General features: G+C 39.4%; 1 protein-coding gene across 1 annotated transcript in view; it reads left to right on the top strand.

Annotated features, from left to right (window-relative positions):
- Positions 1-308: 308 nt before the first annotated feature.
- The window catches only part of SNRPG (small nuclear ribonucleoprotein G), a 48,221-nt gene continuing 20,849 nt past the window's right edge, over positions 309-27,680 (top strand). The window contains exon 1 of the mRNA XM_067138741.1: positions 309-482. Within this exon, the coding sequence (XP_066994842.1) occupies positions 451-482 (32 nt within the window). The 5' untranslated portion in view covers positions 309-450. The remainder of the gene's footprint in view (positions 483-27,680) is intronic.

Here is a 27,680-nt window from a genome sequence, read left to right as displayed (position 1 = left end):
ATACTTAACGTGTGCTGTTATGAACAATCGTGTTTCAATGCCAGCGAAGCAGCGCTCGGTGGTATAAATGGGAACTAGGCCCATATCGCTCATATTGCTGTATTGGGAAGGCGTATTAGCGCAGTCATAGTAGAGGGCGATGGAAAGAGAAAAACTATTACCCCTCTTTTAATGCAAGAAATTGGCTCTCTGTCCAGGCCTTCTAGTATCTAGTACGCTTTGTCTAAGCTTGTTTCAAGTGAAGCCTGTCCTTTTACTCTTTGCCTTTATTTGTGTTCAGTCCATGGAGTAAGTGCGTGTGTTTGTGTATCTTGGTTAGCTGTTTGCGGTTTCCCGCGTCCGCGTGTCTGTTTCGTGTCTTCGTGTGGATTTATAGCATTAAACCAGTCATTTTAGACGAAATATATCCAGAAATTTTGCGTGTTAATCGTCTCTACTGAAACCGCTACAATGAGTAAAGCTCATCCCCCTGAACTTAAAAAGTAAGTTATATTTTAGTTTTAATGTTCAGAGTTTTTTATTTTGGTTAAGTAAGTTGTATTTTACATTCATGTTAAGAGGTTTTTAATTTCCTTTCTGCTGTAGTAGCCTATTAAGCGGAATCGGTGGATACATTCCGGCAAAATCGAACGTTATTTAAGATTGCTTGAGTATGAGATTTACACGCATGCTTAGAAACCTTTAGCTGAGATTACCGGTAATCTTTAACCTTTTGTAGCTCTTTCTCAGTTCAGTATTTTGCATTTGTATATTGCGAGAGAAGGGTACCGCTATACCTTTCAATGTATGCATAAGTCTGTCTAATGCATATTTGCGCGCATTTATTTATTTATTTATTTATTATGGGTTCTTTCATGTGGCAAAGTTGGGGCACACGGCCCTCTCTTACACTTAACCACAATACAACAAATAATATTAAGGCTGCCTATTACTAATTATACTATTTCCTAATTAAGCTTAGTTACACACCCACACAATATGCAGCTTATTAGCTCGTTAATTCAGTCCTTTTTTCTATCCCACACAGACACTTGCGCACCTACACACACACACACACACACACACTTACAGTCTACACACTTATCAACTACCCGTACGTTTACATTATATAAAACTAACAGAAACAATTTTTAATTTTACAATTACCGGTCACACGCACACAATACACACTTCAATCGGTAACTCTTAACAGGAAGTCTCGGCAAGATATTTTAAATTTGAGGGAAGAGTCAGTGCCTCTTGACACTTACTGGCAGGGAATTCTAAAGCCTGGAACCGGTCACAATAAAAGATTTATTATACACAGAAGAGTGGTGAAGAGGAATAGCTAGAGTGGAGCCTGAGTGAATGTTACGGTTATGGAAGGAAGAGAGGAAGTGAAGTTTAGATGAAATATACTGGGGGGAGTTACTATGCAGGAGTTTGTGTTTTAAGACAAGTATATGATATTCACGTCTCTGTGCTTGATAATAAGGAGTAATATGCACATCATACCATAGGTTAAAAATTAATCTAAGGCAACAATTCATAAGACGCTGCAGTTTCCTAGTTTGTTGTTTAGTAGTGTCTACCAAGATTACATCGCTGTAGTCAAGGATAGGAAGAATTAGGGTCTGTGTTAATCTTTGCCGCATATTTAGTGGTATAATATCTTTATTTAATTTCAGTGGGTGTAGAGTAGCAAACACCTTCAGACTTATACGTTTTTGATATGTTCTGCCCAATTTAGATTTTCAGTCAAAGTCACCCCAAGATTTCTCACTGTTTTACTGTACAGGATTGTGCTATTATTTGTTTGTAGAGGAGAAATGATCGAATCGTTGATCTTGTGTAGAAGCTTCTGGGAACCGACAGTGATAGCTTGCGATTTTTATGGATTTATGAGAAGTCTGTTTGCGAGAGCATATTCACTGAGTTTTTTCATGTCATCATTTATGCATTTTACTGCGTTTGGTAATTCACTTAAACTGCAATGGTAATAAATTTGGAGATCATCAGCATATAGGTGATAATTACACGTTTTTAGAGAAGATGAAATGTCAATGATATACAATGTAAAAAGCAACGGTCCTAAAATACTACCTTGTGGCGTGCCAACTTTCTTGGTACGCCATTCTGAATTTCTTTTGCGAGTTATCACCCGCTGCCTCCGATCTTTCAAATATGATGTAAAAAACTTAAGTACTAAAGTTTTATTTATCATATTATCCATGCAATTCTGGGAAGGGTAGTTGCTCTGCGACTGCATTTGGGGCTCGATGGCGCGGAGGCCTTTATGGAGTCGATGATGCTGCTATAATGGTTTCTGTTATTGAAAAGCAGTGTAACTGTGGTGGGGTTAAAAAAAAAAATTAACCTCTTAGTATTGCTGTGGGCTTTTAGAGTTTCATAGTTTTCTCATTATTGATAATAATAGATAATAGAGATAAGGTGTATGGTTCATGGTGTGGGTTACTGTAGTCACGTCCTAGTTCGTGAACCATGGGCAACAGCTGAGTGGCCTAGTAAGTGGCTCTAAGAGTCTGGATACCAGTTGCTACAGAATGGGAGTGGGCATCCCGGACATATTCTGAGGGCAAAAATTCAGACCAACTTACATTTTCCAGCGCACGCATCTGGGAATGACGTCATATCCCATTGTGTCTCAATGCTGGTACATAGTTAGGCGATGGAGTATGGCGCGTGATAAATTCTATTACGGTACGTTATAAAAGTAAAATTTACTTCAGGAGGACGGTGGGGGGGGGGGGGGGTTCTTAACTGTCCTCTACAATGTATTCCACTTAAGATTTCCAACATATTACATCCTTATCATGCTATAAAAGTAATGTAAGTTTTACCTGAATTTCTACCCAGCAGGTGATCCATGTAAAATACAAACAGCAAAGGTGAAAGATTACAGCCTTGTCTAACTCCTGTAAGTACCCTGAACCAAGAACTCATTCCACCATCAATTCTCACTGAAGCCCAATTGTCAGCATAAATGCCTTTGGTTGATTTCAGTAATCTACCTTTAATTCCATAGTCCCCCAGTATGGCGAACATTTTTTCCCTCAGTACCCTGTCATATGCTTTCTCTAGATCTAAGAAACATAAACACAACTGCCTATTCGTCTCGTAGCATTTTTCAGTTACGTGGCACATACTGAAAATCTGATCCTGACAGCATCTCTGTGGTCTGAAACCACACTGGATTTCATCCAACTTCCTCTCAATGACTGATCGCACCCTCTCTTCCAAGATGCCAGTGAATACTTTGCCTGGTATACTAATCAATGAGATACCTCGATAGTTGTTGCAATCCTTCCTGTTCCCTTGCTTATAGATAGGTGCAATTACTGCTTTTGTCCAGTCTGAAGGTACCTTACCAACACTCCATGCTAATGTTACTACTCTATGAAGCCATTTCATCCCTGTCTTCCCACTATACTTCACCATTTCAGGTCTAAGTTCATCTATTTCTGTTGATTTATGACTGGAGTTTATTTACCATCCTTTCCACTTCCTGAAGCGTAATTTCACTAACATCATTTTTCTCCTCCCCATGAGCTTGACTGTTCGCAACACCACCAGGAAGATTTCCTTTTACGTTGAGATGTTCAAAATATTCCCTCCACCTGTCCAGTGATTCCCTGGGATCTATTATGAGTTCACCTGAATTACTCAAAACACTGTTCATTTCCTTCTTCCCCCCCTTCCTAAGATTTTTTATTACTGTCCAGAAAGGTTTCCCTGCTGCTTGACGTAGCCTTTCCAGGTTATTACCAAAATCTTCCCATGACTTCTTTTTGGATTCAACAACTATTTGTTTCGCTCTGTTTCTTTCATCTACATACAAATCCTTGTCTGCCTTGGCCCTTGTTTGGAGCCATTTCTGATAAGCCTACTTTTTACGTTACAAGCTGCTCTCACTTTATCATTCTACCAAGATGTTCTTTTTCTACTACAGGATCCCTGTATGTCACCCATTCTCTTTCTATAGCCTGATAATAATAATAATAATAATAATAATAATGTAAAAATATCTGTGTTTACAATATGTGGACTACATATTAACATAAAACAAATGTTAAAAATGAAATGAATTTAAAATTTTCTCTCTGGTACATCAGTACTTCCTTATTAAGTTTCTGTACAAAAATTACATACCGAATAATAATAATGATAATAATAATAGCAAACCATATGACCTTGCCACCGTGGGGGGGCTTGTGTGTCCCAGTGAAGCAGATAGCCGAGCCACAGGTGCAACCATGTTGAATGGGTATCTTTCGAAAGACCAGACTAACAGATGGTTCATTGAAAGGGGGGTAGCAGCCTTTCGGAAGTTGGAAGGGCGGCGGTCTGGATGATTGACTGGTATGGCCTTGTTATAATACTCAACATGGCTTAGCTGTATTGATTCTGCTACATGGCTGAAAGCAACGGGAAACTACATCCGTAACTAACTCCCGAAGACATGCAGCTCTCTCTGTATGAATGATGTACTGATGATGGCTTCCTCCCGGGTAAAATATTTCCAGAGGTAAAATAGTCCACCATTCGGATCTCCGGATGGGGCCTACGCAAGAGGGAAGATGGATACTGACATTTTGCAAGTTGGAGTGTGGAATGTTAGAAGTTTGAAATGGAACGGTTAGCACAGGATAGGCTGGCATGGCGAGCTGCTTCGAACCAGTCTTTGGACTGATGACTCAAAACAACAATAACAACTGACATAACTTACATTTTATACATTAACTTATGGTTTTTCACAGTTCTCTGAAAGTCACAACTCTATTATATATACAAAATAAGATGTAAAAATACCTGTGTTCATAATAAGTAGCCTAAATATTAAATATAAATCAAATTAGCTGGTTTACGTCGCACCGACACGTAGGTTCTATGGCAACGATGGGATAGGAAAGGGCTAGGATTTTGAAGGAAGTGGCCTCGGCCGTAATTAAGGTACAGCCCCATCATATGCCTGGTGTGACAATGGGAAACAACGGAAAACCCATCTTAACGGCTGTCAACAGTAGGATTCGAACCCACCATCCCCCAACTGCAAGCTCATAGCTATGCCCCCCTAACCGCACGGCCAACTCGCTTGGTCATCTTTGAAAATATGTCTTTTATTTCTATCAGCAGAGAGATTTTTATATCATCATATTTTGTATAGGCTACCTGAGATGTACAGTAGCCTACTGATTTTTTGATTCAGCATCTTTTTATTTAAGCTCTTCCATCAGGCGGCTTACTTACTCACTGTCCACATACACCTATTGTTTCGTGATTCAGTTATTGAAGTATTACGCAGTAATGTGACATACAAACTAAGGGAATACTGAGCGGTTCTTACCAATATAAAACAGACAATTTTGAGTGGTCATGAGCATGACTCATAGTATAGGGTAGGCTAGAGAGCTGAGTTAAATTAATTGTTGGATGTCAACGAAATTATAATACTGATTCATTAAACGAATAAATAGAATAACCTAATAGCCTACCTACTTACTAGGTAGGTGCTTTGGAATTATGTTTTGACTACCTTTTTAACACTGCAGATAAATCCATCTATTATTTAAACCTCCCTGTAAGAAGAAGACAGTGAATGCAAGTGGGTATTATTTTCAAATGAGCTGAGAGCAAGAGTCTGTTATAGCATATGATTCTTTCGGTGTGCCATGGCGCTGTATGTCTTGCTGCAGCAGAAGTTTGGCTCCCTGCCAATATCAGTAGAAATACTGTCCGTGCTTACCAAGCTTAGTAGCATTATTAGGAAGTAGAATTTAAGCAAATCTTACTTGGAATCCCATCATAGGAGAAATGTGTTCATTGCGGTGTCCTGGAACCCACCACCCCGTCCCAAAATTTGTTTACTTTTATAACCTAGGGAAGAGGAACACTTGGCCATTGTCCATTGCTAAACTACAAACTTTCATTCCTATTGGCCAACGTAAAGTCTCATGTGACATCAGTCATAATAAGTAGATTGTATTTCCAACCTGGCAGAATAAAAACACGTAAAAACAGGACATATAAAGGAAACAATGCTGAATACAGGATAGGAATGATTTTATATCAAACTTACCTTACTGGAAGGAGGATTCAGTGCTGCAGCGGCGGTAAGGAATTCGTGTACTCTCTGTTCTGGGGGAAGGAGCTCTTGAACAAGGAACTAGAGGCCTAACGCTGCTTCCCGGCAGCACTAGCCTGAGGGCATATGTTCCCAGACCCCTTTTGCTTGTCCCCAAATCACTGATATTGTCCACCCCTACCCTAACCTATCCAGACCAATAGTTTTGTCTACTCGTATCCTAACCAATCCAGACCAGTGATCTTGTCCAGGCCAGTGGTGTTTACACAGGAAACTAGAGGCCCAGCGCCGCTTTCCGGCGGCTTTCAACTGGGGGCGTATGCCCCCAGACCCTCTTTGTTTTAGTTCTTAACTAGAGAGGTTGGCAGCCATGTCAACCGCCCCGACCATATCTTCCATTAGAAGGTAGCGAGAAGTAAACAAAAGATAGTCTCTCCATGTGGAGCCGGGGCCCTAATATTGGTGAGCACGGATATGCACTAGCCATGAGTCTTTGTAGGTGTGCTATTTACCAACTTATGAGCCCAACTTAGCACACTGGGATGAAGCACTGGCAACCAGGAATGAGTTATCTCGAAAATTTATAATGTCCGATAACGGACCAAGAACAGTATATTGGTATGGTAGTATTGTGTACTATTGTGTGGTATAGTGTACTAAAAAGTCTCACTGATCCGTGAGTGTGCCACTCGGCACTGTCTGCTGCGAATCAGTTGAATTGTGTGCTGTGAGGTTGCTGTTGCTGTGAATCGAATCACTTGGAGATTTGACTGAATTGATACACTGCTTTTAATCATTCACTCACTAGCCGACACTGCATTCCAGTCCATCAGCTTTCTGCAAGAATTCCTGAGGCTCTGGATGGTTCCATTGTGTTTTCTTCGGTATAATCGTTATGTGATCATCTTGGTACCTGGTTTGTAGTCCGGCTCCATGGCTAAATGGTTAGCGTGCTGGCCTTTGGTCACAGGGGTCCCAGGTTTGATTCCCGGCTGGGCCGGGAATTTTAACCATCATTGGTTAATTTTTCTGGCACTGGTTGTATGTGTCGTCTTCATCATCATTTCATCCTCATCATGACGCGTCAGATCGAAAGACCTGCACCTGGTGAGCCAAACATGTCCTCAGACACTCCCGCCACTAAAAGTCATATGCCATTTCATTTACCTCGTTTGTGAACTGAGCTACTGTTTTGAAATGAGCAGGTAGGCATTTATGGCTAATACTAGCTGATATACACGTGCTTTGCTACAGAATTCTGCACTGTATACAGAATTTTAGGCTAGGGAGTGTTCACATTGTGAGCAAGATTGTATTAAATTGCATAGCTCTTAATGTTACCCTAGAAACGCGACGGGGAAGTCACAAAACGTCTTTTATCCTATGAAGACTGAGGGAATTTTCATTGTAATGGTAGGCCTGCTTGCCTACCATCAGTCACAATCAGGTTGGGGAGTTTTCATTATAATGGCAGATACTCGCTCTCCACCTGCCTTTTTACATCCTCAGAAAGACTTTCTAAGTGGTTTTCCCAACTGAAATGACCATGACGTCAATAGGAATGGCGTGATTAAAAGCAATGCTTTCATATGTAATACTCGATCAAATGAAAAAACACACATTTTCTTACTGTCAGCGAACAGTGCTACGCTGCCATTCTAACAGTCCAAAGTTCCGGAGCTGGAATGACCAAGCCGCATACAGCCGTGATCCGTAAACGTCTTTTTCCGGCGGGGGGGAAGGGGTCGAATAGTGGAGAGTCCGAGGCAAAAACTATGCCCTTTTACTAATATATTTCCAAGGAGTACCCAATGAGTCGGAACATCTCAATTCACTACACTGGTGACGGGAAAATCTATCTGACGGGAAGCAAATTTTTCCTCCAAGCCAGAGAAGAACCCCTCCCCCCCTTTTTTTTTCACTGCTAATTTGGAATAAAATGAATGTATAATAATTTAATAAAACTGAAGAAGAAGCTTTTCGTAAGAAATGGCTCGTTTCAGGGTTGAATTTTGAGTTATTTAGTGAATTGTGGGGCTATAATTTGGAATAGGCATAAATTGTAATTCTGGACCAGGTCATGCTGCTACTACTACTACTACTACTACTACTACTACTATTATTAAGTGAGCCTCTGCCATAAGTGTGCACACTGCTCATTCAAAACAGTGCATCAGAGTAGGGATCAAATAGCTGCAATACTATGATCAACCAGTGTGTTACGTACCAGCAGCTTCAGAAAATGTATGAACCAGAGGAATGGCCTGCTAAAGAAGAACGTTTTCTAACTCCTCAGCTATTTCCCTCCAATCTTCAGTCAGGCCGTTATACTCAGTACGCAGCAGTAATCCCATCTATCGAAGTTGAGTGGCAGCATTAGAGACAAAGAACATCATAACAAAAAATGGTCAATGTAATGTTATTGTTGATCAGTGTTATGCGCTTTCGATATTGTAGGTCTTCACATTTAGTTTTCTTCTGACTCCGAAATACCACTCTTATCATAGTCGGTACGGTAAAACTGAATAAAACATAAATGACCGGAAATTGTATTCTTTATAACTTTTGTTATATAGTCCTTTTCGATAAGGCCAATAACATAGGTATTTAAAAATTATATTTTAGGCACCTTCCCCTAAACTACAATTTCATTCAGGGTGAATAAAATTGTTTATAGCTTAAACTGTAGTTACTTATTCCCCGACTCTATATACCGGTTTTCATTAAATTCTGTTTACCCATTTTCTCGTGGCTCGGGGTTGATATGGACTTAGCAACAAAAATACAAATTCGTTAATATCTCTGTTAGCATAGCCGGTACGGTAAAATGTATCAGACATAAATGATTGGAAATTTAATTCTGTATAACTTTATTTATGTACTGTTTATCAATAGAACCACTAATATAAATATTTGAGAATTAAATTTTAGGCCTTCCCCTAAACTACCATTTTACTCAGCGTGTATAAAATAATTTACAGTCTAGATTGTAGTGGCTCACCCCGATTTTCATTAAATTCTCTTCAGCCGTTTTCTCGTGATGCGTGTGTACATACAGACAGACAGAAATTACGGAAAAGTAAAAAAGTGCATTTCCTTGTTACTGTGGGCATGACTTGATAGAGAAATACCACTTTTCAAATTCTGAGCAATGCACAGACAAAACTCTTTTTTTATGTATATATATACAGTCGAACCTCCCTTCTGCGGACACCGTCGGTTCCGAGGGAAAATGTCCGTTACGAGAAGTGTCCGCTAAAATAAGTTTGTAAAAATAATCAAACATTTTAACGGCAAAGAACATCCACCTTAAATATAAGCATACATATCTTTATTTTTATTATTCTAAGTCATTTCTGTGTTAGTATTTCATAGAGAGTTATTATAAGTGATTTTACATCATTTACAAACATTACAGCTTCGTGAAGTAATCGTGAGGTTTCATCTGTGTAAATTTAGCACGTTTTCTTAACCGCGATATTCTCGAAAACGGAATAAAGTCTGTTAAATGGTTCCATAGTGTTCTCGCGGTCCAGCGTGATACACAAATTCTTTATCTGTTTAAGCATATTTAGTCCCTGCTTCATTGTCAGAACTTCTTGTTCTTCTACCGCCTCACTGTCATCGTCACTTTTTGTTCCTGATTCGGGCTCTGTAAAACGATAAAAAGTTTTATTCAAAATGGTCCTTTTGTACGACTAATGAAGGCTGCTATGGACAGCTAGAAATATTTGCGAAGTGCAGTGAACTAAATGAAAACTGAAAATTTAGCTTAAAGGAATTAAAAGCTGTCTATCACAAGAAAATGAATGAGGAGTTGAGGTGCAAACAAACATGGACCTTACGATACGTGTAACACACAATTACTGTATAACTTGATAACACCGAAAGCTTACCGTAAAGTGCGTCCTGGAGTCGGGACTGCCAGTCGCCCTCGAGATCGTCACAGCAAGGAATATTCTCTTCTTCGGCTTCAATATCATACGTCAATCCAGCTGTCGATGCTAAAGTCGGAAGTTCATCATATTCATTTTGAACCTCTACCTCTGCTTGTTCTTCAACTGTAGAATTAAAAATGCCGCATTTTGCAAAGCATTTCGTGATTGTGGTTTCGCTGACTGCATTCCAGGCTGCCTTTGTCCACGAAACTGCATCGCCAACATTGATCTTCATCAAATCAAAAGCTGAGTCTGCTTCATCCATGTGTGCCACTAACGACCGTAAAACCCTCTTACGATAGTCTAATTTGAATGCTTGAATGATTCCTTGATCCAGTGGCTGAAGATGAGAAGTGGTATTGGGTGGAAGGAACAAGAGTTTTACATTTGAAAGCCGTATTTCTGGATGGCATTATCTAGCAATAAGATCACGTTACGGTTTCTGGCCTTCATCATGGAATCCAAAGCTAAGAGCCAATTCTCGAATATTGCTGACGTCATCCATGCCTTTTTATTCGCATGCCATTCAACACCAAGACAATTTAAGTCCATGTTTTTAAAGCACCTGGGTCTCAGGGATTTTCCGATTATTAGAGGATTTTCCTTTACACCGAGTGCGTTACAACAAAACATGATGGTGATAATTTCTTTTGACATTTTCCCACCCTTGCAACTTTCATTCGGCAAAGTCAGTGACTTCTTCGGGATCGCCCTAAAGAACAGACCAGTTTCATCAACATTCTAAATGTCTTTCAGTTCGTAACTATTCAAAATGTCTGGTAACCTATCTTTCCAATCCGCTACTTCAGTCGCAGACTCATCACCACCTTCTCCACAGACTGTTTTGAAACTAACGTCATGACGTTTTCTAAAACAATCTAACCAACCATTGCTAGCTACAAAATTCTCAACTTTCAGATTATTTGCGATTTCTCGAGCTTTTTCTTGTAACATTGGTCCACTCGCACACAATTTCTTCACTCGAGCACACTTGAACCACTCATATACCGCAACGTTCACTTCTGAAAAACTGACTCCCGCTTTCATTTCACTCCTCGATTCCTATTTTCCTCCCACTCCTTTAAAATTTCAGTTCTGTTCTTCACAATAGTGTTTATTTGAGTTTTCCCGCAGTTGAATTTTTCGGCAAGCTTTCTCACTGAAAGTCCCTTGTCACTTTCTGTAATTACATTTCTTCTTGCCTCGAGATCTAAACACGATCGTCCCTTGTTACTTGTGTTTAACAGACAACTGAACTGCTACGGTATTTCTGTCTCACTAATTAGTGCCTGTATTGTCTTTTCCTTCTCAAGTTGACTACCTGAGCTCAGCCGTATCAGCGACAATCCGAGTTATGAATAGAATGATGCGAGAAGGGACGAAAATCCCCAGGTAACTTGTGAGTCAACAGTCTCTGACAGCATTTCTGGGCAATTAGAATTCTCGGAATAGGCCTATACACCACTAGGTAGAACTGCATTCCGATGTACACTCTCTCCCCTTGCACCCGAAATAGTACAAACATTTAAAAGGGATTTCCTTATGACTGAAGAATGGTTTTAAAAGAAAGAATGATGTGTAGTCCGGCGTAATAAGTTGTCCTGCAACGTGTAAAGTGTCCGCTTAAGTCAAGTGGACGGGACAAATGGCGCTGTCCGTAGTTCAAGGTGTCAGCTTAAATGAGGCCAATTTAACACTTGTCTTATGTAAAATAAAATCGGTTCCGAGGAAAATTGTCCATATAGGGAGGTGTCTGCTGAATAAGGGTGTCCGTTAGGACAGGTTCGACTGTATATATATCTAGTCTCAAGTAGCATTCATACTCTTTTCTTGATTTTATATTCTAATCCCACAGTAAATTACATCCATAGTTTGGTTTCTGCAGTTCTCATACTTCTTTTTCATGGCTCCGTTTGCTGGCAAGAAATCGGTCAGGTTGAAACTAGTATTGCCAATGCGCTGAAGCAAAAGTCTATCACCACTCCCACATAAGTCTGTTATTAACAAAATTATTATGATGCTTCCTATTAGTTTGTTGAAAATGTGGTAAATATCAATTTATACAGAATAAATAATAAATTCATTTACTTTTTTTGCATATTTGCTTACCTTTTAATGCTGTAAGGATAATAATCTTGTATATTCACTAAATAGTGCTAAGATGCAAGACTATCCCAGTTTTATGGACATATCCTCAGAATGAAGACAGGCTGACGCGACAGATCCTGACCCACTTGAAAGGAAAATCCGTAAGGATTTGGAGAAAATGAGCATTGGGTAAAAAGATATTACGGATCAAAGTAAATGTAGAAGAATAGTATCATATTTCATTGGTTTCCGAGAGGAAGTTGGAAGTAAACCTTCAAAGCTGGTCTTTTTGGAAGAACGAAGGAAAGAAATAAGCAACCAAATGAAGGAATAGTGGTGAAACATGAAAGCCAATGGAGGAAGATGAATGCATACCCATTTGTGATACAAAATCTCGTACCTTTACTGGCACCGGTTCATACTGTTCCGTGCCACCTTCGACACCGTGCCAAGGCACTGATGTCGCGGCCCTGCCAGTACCTACGACTCGAAATGTCCTGTTGCATAGTTTATGTAGCACATGTGGGCGAGTATAGGGCTACGTTTTATTTATACACTGATTAGAGCATTATTAAGTGGCTCTCTCTCTTATTAAATATCTCCACACCGAGCTCGATAGTTGCAGTCGCTTAAGTGCGGCCAGTATCCAGTAATCGGGAGATAGTGGGTTCGAGCCCCACTGTCGGCAGCCCTGAAGATGGTTTTCCGTGGTTTCCCATTTTCACACCAGGCAAATGCCGGGGCTGTACCTTAATTAAGGCCACGGCTGCTTCCTTCCAATTCCTAGGCCTTTCCTATCCCATCGTCGCCATAAGACATATCTGTGTCGGTGCGATGTAAAGCAAATAGCAAAAAAAAAAAATTTATCTCCACATGGGATTGGTTTTAAGTTTACCCGCCATCTCATAAAGGTAAAAGTAAATACTGTAACGTGTTGGCAGGGTAGATAAATAAATGAGTACAGAACCTGGTAGCAACCCATTTCTAAGATTTATTAATTAAGCACTACAATTACAGATTTACACACACACAGACGATAGCCGAGCTTACAACTTACACACGTACACGGTTCGCGCGCTCTCTCTCTTAGTTTCTCTTATGTTCCATCTACAATGACACACATACAGAGTCAGCGATTATTTACACTACACTCACTCAGTCACACTCGTTAGCGCTGTCATGGTCCACAGCTTACACGTCAGTCTCGCAGATCGGAACAGTATCCGCTGTTCACTCAATCCGTCGAACCCCGTTCGCAGTCCGCACACGTCGGCACCCATTCTTCCCTTCGCGCTGCTCCAGAACACTCCAGGTTCTCCTCCAGCAGCCGACCTCAAGGGACACACACACACGACATCAGGGAAACAGGAACGAGTCCTCGGCTCCAACAGGCAGATACTCTATCAGGCTGACATATCTACCCAGGCTATCACTGACTGCGCTCTTCGCCAACTCACACCAGTGAACTCAATCTCGCTCTCACTGACTGTCACTCCAAGTTACTCCTCTCCTTATATACCTGCTCTGGGCCTTCCAGAACAGTCCGGATGCTAGATGTATCCAGGAACCTCGCGAGATAGAAGACTCCAGAGTAATAGTCGAGTAATTTCCGTCGTCCTCTGCTGCGGACGGAGGCGAGAGGGCCGGCCTAGCACCAAGTGTTGCTCGTGATTGGTGCGCTCGAGCGTAAGGGGGGTTGGGGCCGAAACAATGACGCCCCCGGCGCCTAGTTACTTGGCCATACCGTGCCGTCGGATTAAATGTGAGTGGGTATTTCTGCTCATATGCAGTAACCGCCTGGTTGTCCCTTCAGGACCGTTCCACTGGCACTGTCGAGACGAACACAGTTTTCGTTACGTATTCTTTCCTCTCACTTGAGTTTCAAGTAAAGTCTGTGGTGCCTGTATTCCTCCTGTGGCTCGTTAGCACCACGTTCATAGAATGGATTTTGTTATTAATAGGAAGTAAGGATTGTAAATATCCACTCTGTTCATGCGATATAGTGCCACTGGCACTGGTGCCGAAGCACGGTGCTAGTGCATTTTTTCAATCACTAATACCCAGTATGCTGAAACTGTTATTACCCAGTCAATAAGGCCAGAATCAAATTTGGAGTGCAGTTTACTTGCAAGATTTTTGGTCGTTTCACCATTTACCACACTCTTTCTTCCATTCTTGCAGTATAGGAATGAAAAATACAGTTTGCCTATACAACCAAAATACTTCTGAAATATGAAAGGAAAGAATGAATAATTAACTATGCAGGGGTAGTCCCAGTTCCAAAAATAATTCACCGACAGAGTCAAGAGTAAGTTATAACACGTTCCTTTAAATCCAGGAAATTTTGTTTTGCATGTAATAAGCTTCATAAAGGTGGATTTAATACATCTCTTATAAAGTGATTAGTGAAATTCTGCTACATACTGTCTGCTCTGCTGCAAAACTCAATTCTGCCATGTACAGCAAAACTTTGCTACGGTTGGCAATGCGTGTTGTAATCTTGTTGGACATGGTTCTTTCCTGAGCTCATTTGCAGCAGTTCCAACATACAAAGTTATCAGCTGGAATTGTATTTATCTCTTTTAGTTTGGGAAGGATTGATCTTGCAATTAAGTTCTTTGTTCCTAATGGATTTGATGAATGAAATGACCAGGGTGTCCACCCGTATGGAAAACCTGGGAAACAGGGAAATGTCAGGGAATTTGATAAATAACTGGAAAACCTGGAAATGTCAGGGAATTCAGGAAAAATTCTGGAAATTCATTCTTCTGCCAGATCCATGTAATATAAACACATTTTTCAGTTTTTATAACATTACTCTAGGGCATGTCTTTTATGCCAGGAATAAATCATAATGAAAAGTTAATAAAGTGTGATCTCGAATGTGAAGTAACCAATAATATCAATAGCTATATGATAGATTGATCGAATTTTCAATGTTTTGATCTGCTTACTATTGAATATTCTGTGTTGTTGAGGAATGGCGAGCTTGATGAATTTGGCCTATATTGTGTTCTCAGTTTTTCTAATCGCTTAAATGCATGGCTTCCACAACAATATATGCATATAGACAAAATTCCACAACCCAACGGATGACTGTGTTTGTTTAGTATGTAATGACTTGTGCGATAGTTATTTACCTCGTAAAATGTAAAAACAGACACAAAACACTGACTGAATGCAGAAAAGTGTGAAATTCTCTTAAACTTAATACTCATTCGAGTGCTCATGATCATTATTATTATTAAATGCGCTGACGTAGGTAAGCCTTATGTAAATGTGTAGTGCATCGCAACACCGTTTGGGCTGCACCACGTTGAGTTTCCAACCTATCTTTCGCGTGAGGGGTTCGGAAGTTTTGAGGCACGACTAGTAGCTTGTAATATCATGTGTAATTTTGTGAATACAGAACAAGATTTAAAATAGTGACATCACATTGTGAGGTGAAGGTTACCGGGCAAGTTGGCCGTACGGTTAGGAGCGCGCAGCTGTGAGCTCGCATTCAGGAGATAGTGGGTTTGAATCCCACTGTCGGCAGCCCTGAAGATGGTTTTCCGTGGTTTCTCATTTTCACATCAGGCAAATGCGGGAGGCTGTACCTTAATTAAGGCCACGGCCGCTTCCTTCCAACTCCCAAGCCTTTCCTATCCCATCGTCGCCATAAGACCTATCTGTGTCGGTGCGACGTAAAGCCCCTAGCAAAAAAAAAAAGACCTATCTGTGTCAGTGCGACGTAAAAAAAAGGATGAAGGTTGTTTGTTGGTTAAGAGATTTTGAGTTTGTGAAGTATGTTTGGATGTATTTGGTCTTGATCCAGCCAATCCCAAGCTGCCACTCATATCGATTTATATCGGTTGAGTGCAATTTCGAAACCTGGCTGACAGTTGTATTGTCTACATCACCATGTGGTTAAACTACCTCACTCTGTGTGTGTGGTATAGGTTTAATAGTGTTCATTGTAGATGGAATTGTATTTACACCCGTGTGTTGGTTAGTATATAGTTAGTCTGTGTATCATACCTCAGTATAGTTCATGAAAGCCAAGTGGCAAGAATGTGACTCAGCAAAAATTGGCACCGTGGTCTCGATCAGCCATATAACATCCTTCCCATGCCAGTCATTAGTCGCGAATAATTTATTTCTTTTATTATTAATAATGTACCTATTCTTGTTTGTGTCGGATATTGTTAGGAAGTGCATGCACTATTTTAGAAGGATTTGCGAATTTGTTTTCACTTGTGATTCGCGTGTGATTTTTGTAGTACGGTATTACATTTTACAAGGGCTGTGTGCCGCATTTATATTGCATCAGCTGTTATTGAAGCAGTAGAGTGCTGGCAGCATAGATAAGGCAATGCTCACAGGTTTTACGAACTGTCAGTTTAGAAGAATGCTGTGCGGAATTTAGGACTATTTAAAAGATTTTTACAATATCCTTATCTTTCTTCTTTTTTCAGCTAACAATATCTTCATCAAAGCCAAGGAAAACTTTGTTTAATGAAAGGTGGCTGCTTGATGGTACTTTCAGAACATGGTTGAAACCCATGCCTCAAGACAAATTTTCAGCATATTGCATAATATTGTAATCTGCATAATATGTAAAACATCATTTACTGTTAGCAACATGGGGAAGCAGGCATTAAAAAGTCACATGGCAGGAAAGATCATGCCAGTAGTGTCAAGTTCAGCCAGTTCTCATCATCCCTTTCAAGTTATTTTAAAAAGGAATATTCGAATAGTGAAGTAACAAGAGACTTAAACTCAGTAGAGAATACCTGGCCGCGCACAAGTTGCCCTCTGCCTGCCACAGCTACCACAACAAACTTTATCACATATGACTCCACTTCTTCTTCTTCCATTAAAGAAGGTTCACCAGAGACGAGATGTCTACAGAATTATCTTTCAAGAGAGCAAGTAACCAAAGCTGAGATTATATGGTGCATGCATACTGTCATGCAACACCATTCTTTACGTGCCAGTGAAGCTAGTGTACGTTTGTTTCCAGTAATGTTTCCAGACTCTGAAACAACTTCGAAAGTTCAACTGCACAGAACAAAAGTTGCGTATAGAATCACTCATGGTTTAGCTATTTCCATAAACAAGTTCTTGAGTAAGTGCACACATTTCACCGTTGGGTTTGACGAGTCACTGAATAAAGTTTCTCAGAGGGACCAAATGGATCCTGTAGTTCATAGTTTCAATCCTGATACTAATGAAGTATGCACTTCTTATTTTGATTCCATGTTTCTTGGTCACTCTACCTCCTCAGATTTGTTAAATGTTTTTTTTTTTTTTTTTTTTTTTTTTTTTTTTTTTTTTTTTTTTTTTTTTTTTTTTTTTTTGCAAGCACAGCAAGGACTCTATCTAAAAAAACTTACAAATTTCAATGGATAGTCCAAATGTTTATAAAAAGTTCCTTCAGAATTTTGGTAATTTATTAAATGATGATCTAGATGCTCCTATTTGCTCCTATTTTGTTGAACATTGGATCTTGTGGCTTTTATACTGTGCACAATTCATATAAAATGGCAGTAAAAGAAATCCTAAAAGTTTCAGACAGATCTTCCATTTGCATCACTCCTTTATGAATCTTTTATTGATGATAAATGTCATGACAAGGTTTGTTAAGTCTGAGTTGCTGCAGTCTTCAGAAAATGTCCTAAAACAAATTTAGACAGTAAAGAAAATCTTCTGCCTGCACCTAAAATTGACATAGGTTCTGCTGCTAAAGCAGCACTTCATGGCACTCCTGGATTAAATCATAGAGATATGTTAGTGTTTCGCACAGATTGTCTAAGAGGAATGGTAGCTTTATGCCAGAAGTTACTGGAAAGGTCACCGCTGGTATATAAACTGACTAAATTAATTTCTTGTTTCGATCTAAGTGTAGCCAAGAAGCCTGTAAGCAGCAGGCTGCTAAGGATAGCTTTAAATGCCTTTGTTGAAAACAAATGGATCTCGGGTAATGAAGCCGATCATGTACATAGGGGGTTCACTTTTGTTTGTGAGAATGATACTTTGAAAGAAGAAGTGAATTCTTTGACTTCTAAAGATGAGAGGTTAGATCGCTTTTGGCTTCACTGTTTTTCCAACAGTAAATTTGAAAACAGTAGTGGCCTTCATTTCTCAAAATGATACTAATATTGTTTCATGAAAATGCTTCACTTGAACGTGGTTTTACTTTTAATAAAGAAATTATAGTCAAGAACATGCTACAAGTATCCCTTGTAGCATAAAGAATAATATATGATGCTATCCCAAACCCTGGTGGAACTGAAAAGGTCTCCATTAATAAGAACATGCTCCATGCTGCAAGGAGTGCTCATGCTTTGTATGTTCAAAATCTAAAGGAGAAACATGAAGCATTGGAAGTAGAAGATTCTTTGCAAAATAATAATAATAATAAGAGAAAGGCCGCTTTGTTGCTGAAAGAGTTAGAAGAAAAGAAGCGGAGGGTGAAGGCAGAAGTTCGACAGTCATTGGTGGCTATGATGAAATTTCTTCGCTGAAGCAGTAATGGTAGTACATTAAAAAAAAAAATTAAAGTGAATTTAATTAGACTAAATTAAACTTCCAAGTTTTAAAATTTAATATGCACATTAATTGCTTTTTTAAAAATGTATTTTAATATTACTGATACTTCCTTCATAATTTTGTTTTATGTCAGGGAAAAAACTCGTTTTTATGTCTGGAAAACAGGGAAATGTCACGGAATTTTAAAATCTGGATTTGGTGGACACCCTGATGGTATTTATGTATTAGTCGAGCCCACAGTGACAAGGAAATGCACTTTTTACTTTTCCGTGATTTCTGTCTGTATGTATGTACATGCATCATGAGAAAACGGCTGAAGAGAATTTAATGAAAATCTGTGTACAAAGTCGGGTAGTAAGTCGCTACAATCTATCCCATAAATAATTTTATTCACACTAACTGAAGTGGTATTTTAGGGGAAGGCCTAAAATTTAATTCTCAAATAATTATTTATGTTATTAGTGGTCATTTCTTAATGGAAATCAGTATACGAAGTCGGGGAATAAGTCGCTATAATCTAGGCCATAAACAATTTTACTCACGCTGAGTGAAATGGTAGTTTAGGGGAAGACCTGAAATTTAATCCTCAAATATTTGTTATTAATGGCCGTATCGTAACGAAAATCGGTAGGGGAAATCGAGGAATAAGTCACTACAATCTAGGCCATAAATAATTGTATTCATGCTGAGGAAAATGATAGTTTATGGGAAGGCCTACAATGGAATTCTCAAATATTTATGTTATTAGTGGTCCTATCTTAATGAAAATCGGTATGCAAAGTCGGGGAATAAGTCGCTATAATTTTACTCACACTGAATGAAATGGTAGTTTAGGGGTAGGCCTAAAATTTAATTCCCAAATAATTATGGTGTTAGCGGTCGTATGTCTTATACGTTACCATACCAGCTATGATCAGAGATATTCATGAATTTGGATTTTTGTTACTAAATCCTTATCAGCGCCGAGTCACAAGAAATGGGTGAACAGGATTTAATGAAAATCGGTATGTAAAGTCGGAGAATAAGGAACTACAGTCTACACTATAAATAATTTTATAAGGCGCCCTAATATCACAGAGTCTAAAGAAAACTAAATGTGAAGAACTACAATATAGAAAGCTCATAATATTGATCAACATTAACATTACATTGACCATTGTTTGTGTTGATGTGCTTTGTTTTCTGTTGCCACTCGTCTCCGATAGATGGGATTACTGCTGCGTACCACCGAGTATATTTTAAAAATTTGCCTTACGTCGCACCGACACAGTTAAGTCTGATGGCGGCGATTGGATAGTAAAGGGCTGAGTGTGAAGGAAGCAGCCTTGGCCTTAATTAAAATACAGCCCCAGCATTTGACTAGTGTGAAAATGGGAATCCATGGAATAACATCTTCAGGGCTGCCGATAGTGGAGCTCGAATCCACTATCTCCTGGATGCAAGCTCACAGCTGCGTGCCCCTAACCACATGGCCAACTCGCCCAGTTGTACAAGTGCAATAGTCTGCCCAGACATGCCAAGTCTCCCGATTTGAGCGGGAGACTCCCGATTTTTCATCGTTCCTCCCGATCTCCCGATCGCCGGGTCCGATCTCACGATTTTCAGAGCAATATCCGTAATTTTCGTATTATTTTAAACTCCCGCGTATTTCCTCGTTCTATCGATATATGGCTCAGTATGACTTTACAAGGAGGCCTTGAACAACGATCTTACTTGATATCATACGTGGTGTTTAATAATGCAGATCACGAAAATTATAACTTCCGTAATGCCATTTAATCAAAATTAGGGTGCAAGAATATGTTCTACGTAAGTAGTAGTGTTGTCTGTCTTGTGCGATCTTCCTGTTAAGAGATTCTTCATTTAATTGTGAAATTAAATTAGTGCCAAAGTCAACAGCCATCTTTATTTTATTGCTTGGCATTGATTACACATTGTTCTTCTCGAGGCAGACTAACTTAAACGTTACCAAATCTTGGAAGTTATAACGCACTACCATCTGGCGGAATTCGCATTAGTTACATCTGACATCATATGGAGTGGGTATATCTACCCGTTTGTATATTCTACGTACCTCGTATACATTATATTTACAATGTTTTTTTTTTTTTTTCAGTATTCAGCACGTCCAATCTATCTTATATTCTCAAAATTATCATTGATCCAGCGCTAAGAATACTTACAGCTCCGATATCTACCTTAATAACTCTATGAAAAACAAAATAATATTCATCTCTTGCCACGTTCAAATAAATGTAATGAATTAAAATGCCCAACGTTGATTCACAGTCTGGTGACGAAATTCCATGTCCTATCTGTAATAAATGTTGTAAGTCTACGTTAGGAGTAAATATTCACATAGGAAAAGCTCACCCTGAGAAAAGGAGAAATAAACTCTCAACACAATATGCTAATACCGGTAACATGAATGTTGGGGAAAGCTTACAGTTGACAGAAGACACCCCAGTGGTCGCTGATCATGAAAATGAAAATATTAATCCTATGAAAAATTGGGAGGATAGGATTTCAAACATTATGCAAAACGGTGATGCTAATCAGCTGGAATCTTTTACTTCTGAGGTTATGCAGTTCTTTGCTGATCAGGTAAATGAATTACCTGGCCCTCAACATCCTGCTGTTAGATTTTACAAAAGTAGAAAATTACAAAATAATCGTAAATATGACCATAAAACCTCTAGTAACCCACAGCGGAGGTCTAAAAGGCAACGAGAGAAAAACAGAGAGCGTTATGCCTACGAGGTAGCCCAATATCATTTCTATAATCAGAGGCGGAAAATTGCTCGCAAAATTTTGAACAAAACGAATAAGGCCCATTCTTGTAAAATCCCAATAACTACGATTTCGGATCATTTTGAAAAGACTTTTGGTACCGAAAATAACAATTCTCCTCTTTTTATTATGGAAAAAAGCAATGACTTACCTGCTGATATTAATATTTCAGTAGATGATGTCCATAAAGCATTATACAACATTAAAGTTGACACCTCACCAGGCCCAGATCATATTACAGTTCGTGTATTAAGGCACCTCAAGGCTACAAAATTTCTGACGTTACTCATCAACACGATGCTTCATTTTTCCTACGTACCTACAAAACTCAAAATGGCCAGAACAATTTTAATACATAAGGGTGGAGACATAAATGATATTAAAGAATGGAGACCTATAACCATATATTCGGTGATTAGGAGAATAACTGAACGAGTACTAGATATGAGACTGCGTTCATATGTCACACTAAGTCCTCACCAGCGTGGCTTCGTGCCATTACCTGGAACTCATGTCAACGCTTCCCTCGTGAATGGTTGCCTCCAAGATGCGAAACGCAACAAAAAGGATTGTTGCATCATTTTTTTTAGATGTCACAAAAGCATTTGACTCTATCGGACATGAACATATCAAACGATCTCTTCGACAATCTGAAATTCCTCCTAACTTATGTAGATTAATTGAAGCATTTCTTACAAAGAACACAATTCAAGTGGAAGCTGATAATAAGAAATCAAAACCCATCGAAATTAAGTGTGGCGTAGCTCAAGGGCCCCCTATCTCACCACTGCTGTTCAATTTAGCAATCAATACTGTAATACAAAATCTCACCGACCATGACATATGCCAACGTTATGGCTATACTTTATCTGATGATCTACCGCCGTTATCCTCATTTGCTTTCGCAGATGACCTAGTCATACTCAGCAAAACTGAAAATGATGCTACTACCTTGTTAAATTTAGCTGAAAGCAGCTTTGCAGAAATTGGATTACATATCCATCCTCATAAAAGCAAATCTATAATCCTGAAGAAAGGAAAATTAACTGAAGGAAACGTCACTACACTTGAGGGATCAACAATCCCATCGATAAAAACACACAATGAACGAATCCAGTATTTAGGAATTGACTTCAACAGTGAAATTTCTCTTGACAGACATAAACTAATAAGCACAATAACTTCTGACTTAAATAATCTGGTAAAAACAAAGCTTCTAAAACCAGAGCAAAAGATCAAGATTATTAACGAGTTTGTTTGGCCGGGTTTGATCTATCCTCTACAATGTGCCCCTCTGACACAACTATCAAACACTTTTCTTAAAGATCTGGACAAAATTATAAGAAGTTCTGTAAAAGAAATAATGATGCTGCCAGATGATACTCCAAATTCGATGCTGTATAGTGCAAGGAAGGTCAGAGGGATGGGAATAATTTGCGCAGAATGGGAAGCAAATATACAGCATTACAATATTTGTACTCGCTTACTCCATGTTCAGGACGTTCATCTACCATACGTAAGGAAGTTACCTGAAGAACAAGATATGGCACTCCACAGACTTGACATTAAAAAAGAAAGTCTTCCTTCAAAGTCTGACGGAAGAAAACTACGTGAAATTATGAGAAATCGATCCTTTCAGTCGTGGTGCCAGCTACCACATAAAGGAAAAGGAGTAGTGTTATATTCAGACTGCCCGAAAGCAAACTCCTGGATGACTCGTAAATCACCTCTGTCCTCTTCTGAATACATAAACGCAGTGAAGATGACATGCAACCTCACCGCAGTCAGGTCGGTTCCCGGTAGGTCATTCAACACAACCCGTTGCCGCCAAAATGGCTGCAACGAGACAGAAACCCTTGGACATGTGTTGGGATTCTGCCGGAGTACTGAGCTAATGCGCAACCATCGCCACCATCGTGTAAGAACGTCGATTGCTCAAGGCTTGAGACAGCGTGGATGGGAGGTGCACGAGGAGGTTCACTGCATCTCTACCGATGACTCTAATCGGAGGGCGGACATCGTAGCCATCAACAGAGAGGACATGAAAGCGATGGTCTTAGATCCCACCATTCGCTTTGAAAGAGACCTTAATCAGGCGCGGGATGTGGACCTAGAAAAGCAAGCTATTTATGTTCCATGCTTGCCTTACCTTTCATCTAAGTATTAAATACCTATTGATCGGTGGATTGTCACAGGCCTGCTTTTCGGAGCAAGAGGCACCCTCCCTAGTCAGACATCGAACTTCCTACAAAATTTGAAAGTTCCATTCTGCGAGCTAGAAAAAATAGTAATACAGATACTGAGGGACTCGCTGCAAATCATTCATTTCCACCTATACCTGAGAACGTGAGTTACATTCCTCCCCAACTAACCCTGGAAAAAAGAAGATAACAGCATTAACGATTAAATGTTCATCTTTTGATATTTTTAAACCATTGAAATTGAAACTGTATTCCGGATCCAAATGGTCACCCTCATTGGAGGACGGATGATTTATTTCTTTAATAAATCTCTCTCTCTAATGAAACCAGATGGCAGTACGGGGCACGGTGGTTAGTCATGTGCTGCTCTTTGATCTATAATACAGTCATTCTCTTTGCAAGCGAGTCAAGCGAGTAACATTCTCTTTGGAGTAACCTAACCTCAGAAGTAGCACACCATAGTTGTTTTACCCGTAGAAGTGCTCGTGTTGTGCCTTAATATTTGTTTTGGCCAAAATGTCAAAAAAGAAATATGATGCAGTGTTTAAAAGTGCTTATAGGGAAGAGTTTCCGTGTTTGAGTGAATCCAGAAAGGGACCAACGTTCACATTCTGTACTATATGTAGGTGTGAATTTTCAGTTGCACATGGCGGGAAATGCGATATACTCAAGCATATGCAAACGAAAAAAACATAAGGAGAGTGTCCAGTGTGTAGAAAGAAACCAGAAACTGAACTTTTCATGTAAAAACCAAGATGTAAATCCTGTGACGAATGCCGAGGCGTTATTTACGTCATTTATAGTAGAACATAACCTGCCTGTAAATTGTGCCGATCACGCCGGGCCTTTGTTTCGCAAAATGTTTCCTGATTCGGAAATCGCTAAACGATATGGGTGTGCTAGAACGAAAACAGCGGCTATCATTACAGAAATGTGCATGGAAGAAAGGAAGAAAATTGTATCACATTTGCAGGTGAATGCATTTTCTGTTGCTACTGATGGTAGCAATAAAAGCGACTTGCCCCAGTGGAAGTAGCACGATCGACCTGATTTTCAGTAACAGGATTGGACCAAGAACAATAAGACCCTCAGTATTAAGAGATGTGGCAATTAGGAAACACCTGCCAGTAGAAATTACTCTCTCAGGCTTCATCGACCCACCTATCATCATCGCCCCCCCTGAAACCACCGGTGCGGAAACTGGGTTTGTTCAAACTGGAGGCTTACTCTGATTCGGTGAAAGCGATTATGGAAATAATACATCTCGGCGACCTGAATGGATCCCTTCGAGCTATAGAAGATATCATCAAGGATTCTGTTATACCAAGAAGTTTGCAGGAAAGGAAAGCTAAGCCCTGGTTTAACCGAACTTGCTACATTAAAAGGAAAGAAACATTACGAGCCCTTCATCAAATAATGGAAAGCCAAACTCAGGAAAGACTCACAGAATATGCAGTAAGAAGAAAAGAATACAAAAGGGTAGTTAAAGAAGCAAAGAAACAGTTCCAGAAAATATCTGAGGAAAATCTACTAAAGAAAGCCGAAGAAGAGCCTTTTTCAATTCTGAAGCAGAGGCAGCCGAAATTCACAAGACAGATCCCATTGGAAGTCTGGGAAGATCACTTCACCTCACTACTCCAAGAAAAGAGACGCGAGACTTGATCGACGAAGACGGCAATGACAGAGCTCCAATCAAACTTTTTACGACAGATGAATTAGAAGACATCGTCCGGAACAGTAAAAAACGGTAAAGCAGGGGGACCTGATAATATATTTTACGAACATATTAAAGACAGCTGGGCTATACTAAAGGACTCAATTACAGAACTCTTGAATCAATGTCTCAGACAAGGGAAAATTCCAGATAAGTGGAGAGAATCAAATATAAAGGTGATGTATAAAGGCAAAGGAGATGTGAACAACCCAGATTCATACCGAGGAATTGCTTTAGAGTGTACACTTTTGAAGATATTAACGAAGGCTCTAGCAAACCGTCTGAATGATCTACTAGATGACAAATTACCGGAAGAACAATTCGGGTTCAGAAGAGGTCGTTCAACTTTGCAGGCAGTACATTGTTTGATGGAAGACATTCAAGAGGCACTTAAAGTACAGAAAGGAAAATTGTATGCAGTGTTTGTTGACTTTCGCAAAGCATTCGATTCTACAAGTAGGAAATTGATCCTCCAGAAATTAAGAGAGATTTGCGGTGAAAACTGTTACATAAAATTGATAAAAAATATATTATCGGAAAATTATGTAAGAATTGATGATGACTTAACAAAGTCTAAGCCAATCCTACAGACTATAGGAGTTCTTCAAGGAGATCCTTTGAGTCCACTACTCTTTAATGTCGCAACATATGACATAACGAAAGCCATCGTTACAGAGCAGACAAGTATCTATCTATACGCAGACGACATGGTTATTGTCGCGTCTTGTAGAGAAGAACTACAAACAGCACTTGATAGACTGTCAAAATGGTGTGAAGAGGCCGGTTTGGAAGTTAACAAAGAGAAAACAGTAGTGATGGTTTTTAGAAGAGGAGGAAAACGAGCGGCTGCAGATACTTTCTATTTTGAAGATTCTCTTCTAAATTCTGTGAACTCTTTCAAATACCTTGGAATAACTCTCCAAATGAACGGCAAAACATTCTCAGCTCACGTTAAAGAAAGATCTCTTGCAGCAATAATAGCAATAAATGATATAGAGCACATCAATCAATTATCAATTGAGACAGCAATGAAACTGTTTCATCTAAAGATTTCTCCAATTGCAACTTACGGTTTAGAACTAATATGGACCTTCTTGAAAAAGAAAGACCTAAAGGAATTAGAAAGGGTTAAAGCTACCTTCCTTAAACGAATCCTTTGTGTGTCTAAATACACGCCTTCGAGACTTGTTTACGAACTGACAAGAGAACTGTTTTTCATCGAAGACCTACGGTTTTCTATGACCCTGCAATCGACGACAGAATACCAAGACTTCCTGCATAATTTGAAATTTAAAAAGACCGAAATATGGAGTGACTTCTACACAACCGACACAATGACTACAACTTACTGGCAACAAAGTTGTTTTGAACTGAGACACACGGTGACCCGTGCAGCGGTCCACGGATTTCACCACAAGGCTTGTGCTACTCTCCGCTTTCACGATCCGAATAGTGACTGTGTATGTCGATGGTGCAATAGACTTTGTGGCCGTTACCACGCTTTGGAGTGTCCAAAGAGAGCCTACTCTCTGAAAAGTCTCTGTAGTGAATAGTGCTATGTATTCTATTCTTTTATTTGACCATTGGTTGCAATAAAGATTTATATAAAAGCGACTTGAAGATATATCCCATTGTTGTAACATTTTTTAGGCCTGAACTCAATGAAATTCAGAGTTGTCTTCTCTCTGTGCCTAATTTAGAAGGGGATGCTACTGGAGCTAACATTGCCAATCTTTTGCTCTCAACTTTTCGGGAATTCTGCATTCCATTAAAAAACTGCCTAGCTCTTGGTGCTGATAATGCTCCAGTAATGGTAGGATTAAAGAATGGTGTGGCAGGATGTTTGAAGCGGGAAAATAGTAACATAATCATCGTAGGCTGCTCTTGTCACCTAATTAATCTTGCTGCCGAGAAGGGTGCTGCGTGCTTGCCCGTAAATGTAGATGAAAGTATAATTGATATATTTTATTATCTGGAAAGGAGTGCAAAGAGGAAAGAAAAGTTCAGAGAATTTCAAACTTTACACAACACTGAGATCAGGAAAATTCTGAAGCATGTGCCTACTCGATGGTTATCACTAAGAAGGTGTTTAGATAGGATTTTGCTTTTGGTTACATTATTCAGGAGCGAAATTGTGAGTAAGGATTCTCAGATGGGAACTTTGAAGACTTACAAAATTCCTAAGCGCAGTTTAAGTGCAGATGTGTCTTGTTTGTCTGAAAACATTAAGGAATGTCATAACATTTCACCTCACTCCTCAGTTAAAAGGAAAACCCAGTCATCAGTTTCACTAAAAAAAAATGAAACTACTGATCACACTAAGAGCCATGCAT

Source organism: Anabrus simplex, chromosome 1 (genome assembly GCF_040414725.1).
Source record: "Anabrus simplex isolate iqAnaSimp1 chromosome 1, ASM4041472v1, whole genome shotgun sequence".
Classification (NCBI taxonomy): Eukaryota; Metazoa; Arthropoda; class Insecta; order Orthoptera; family Tettigoniidae; genus Anabrus; species Anabrus simplex.
The sequence above is the reverse complement of the archived record's forward strand: the minus strand, read 5'-3'. Positions and strand labels throughout refer to the sequence as shown.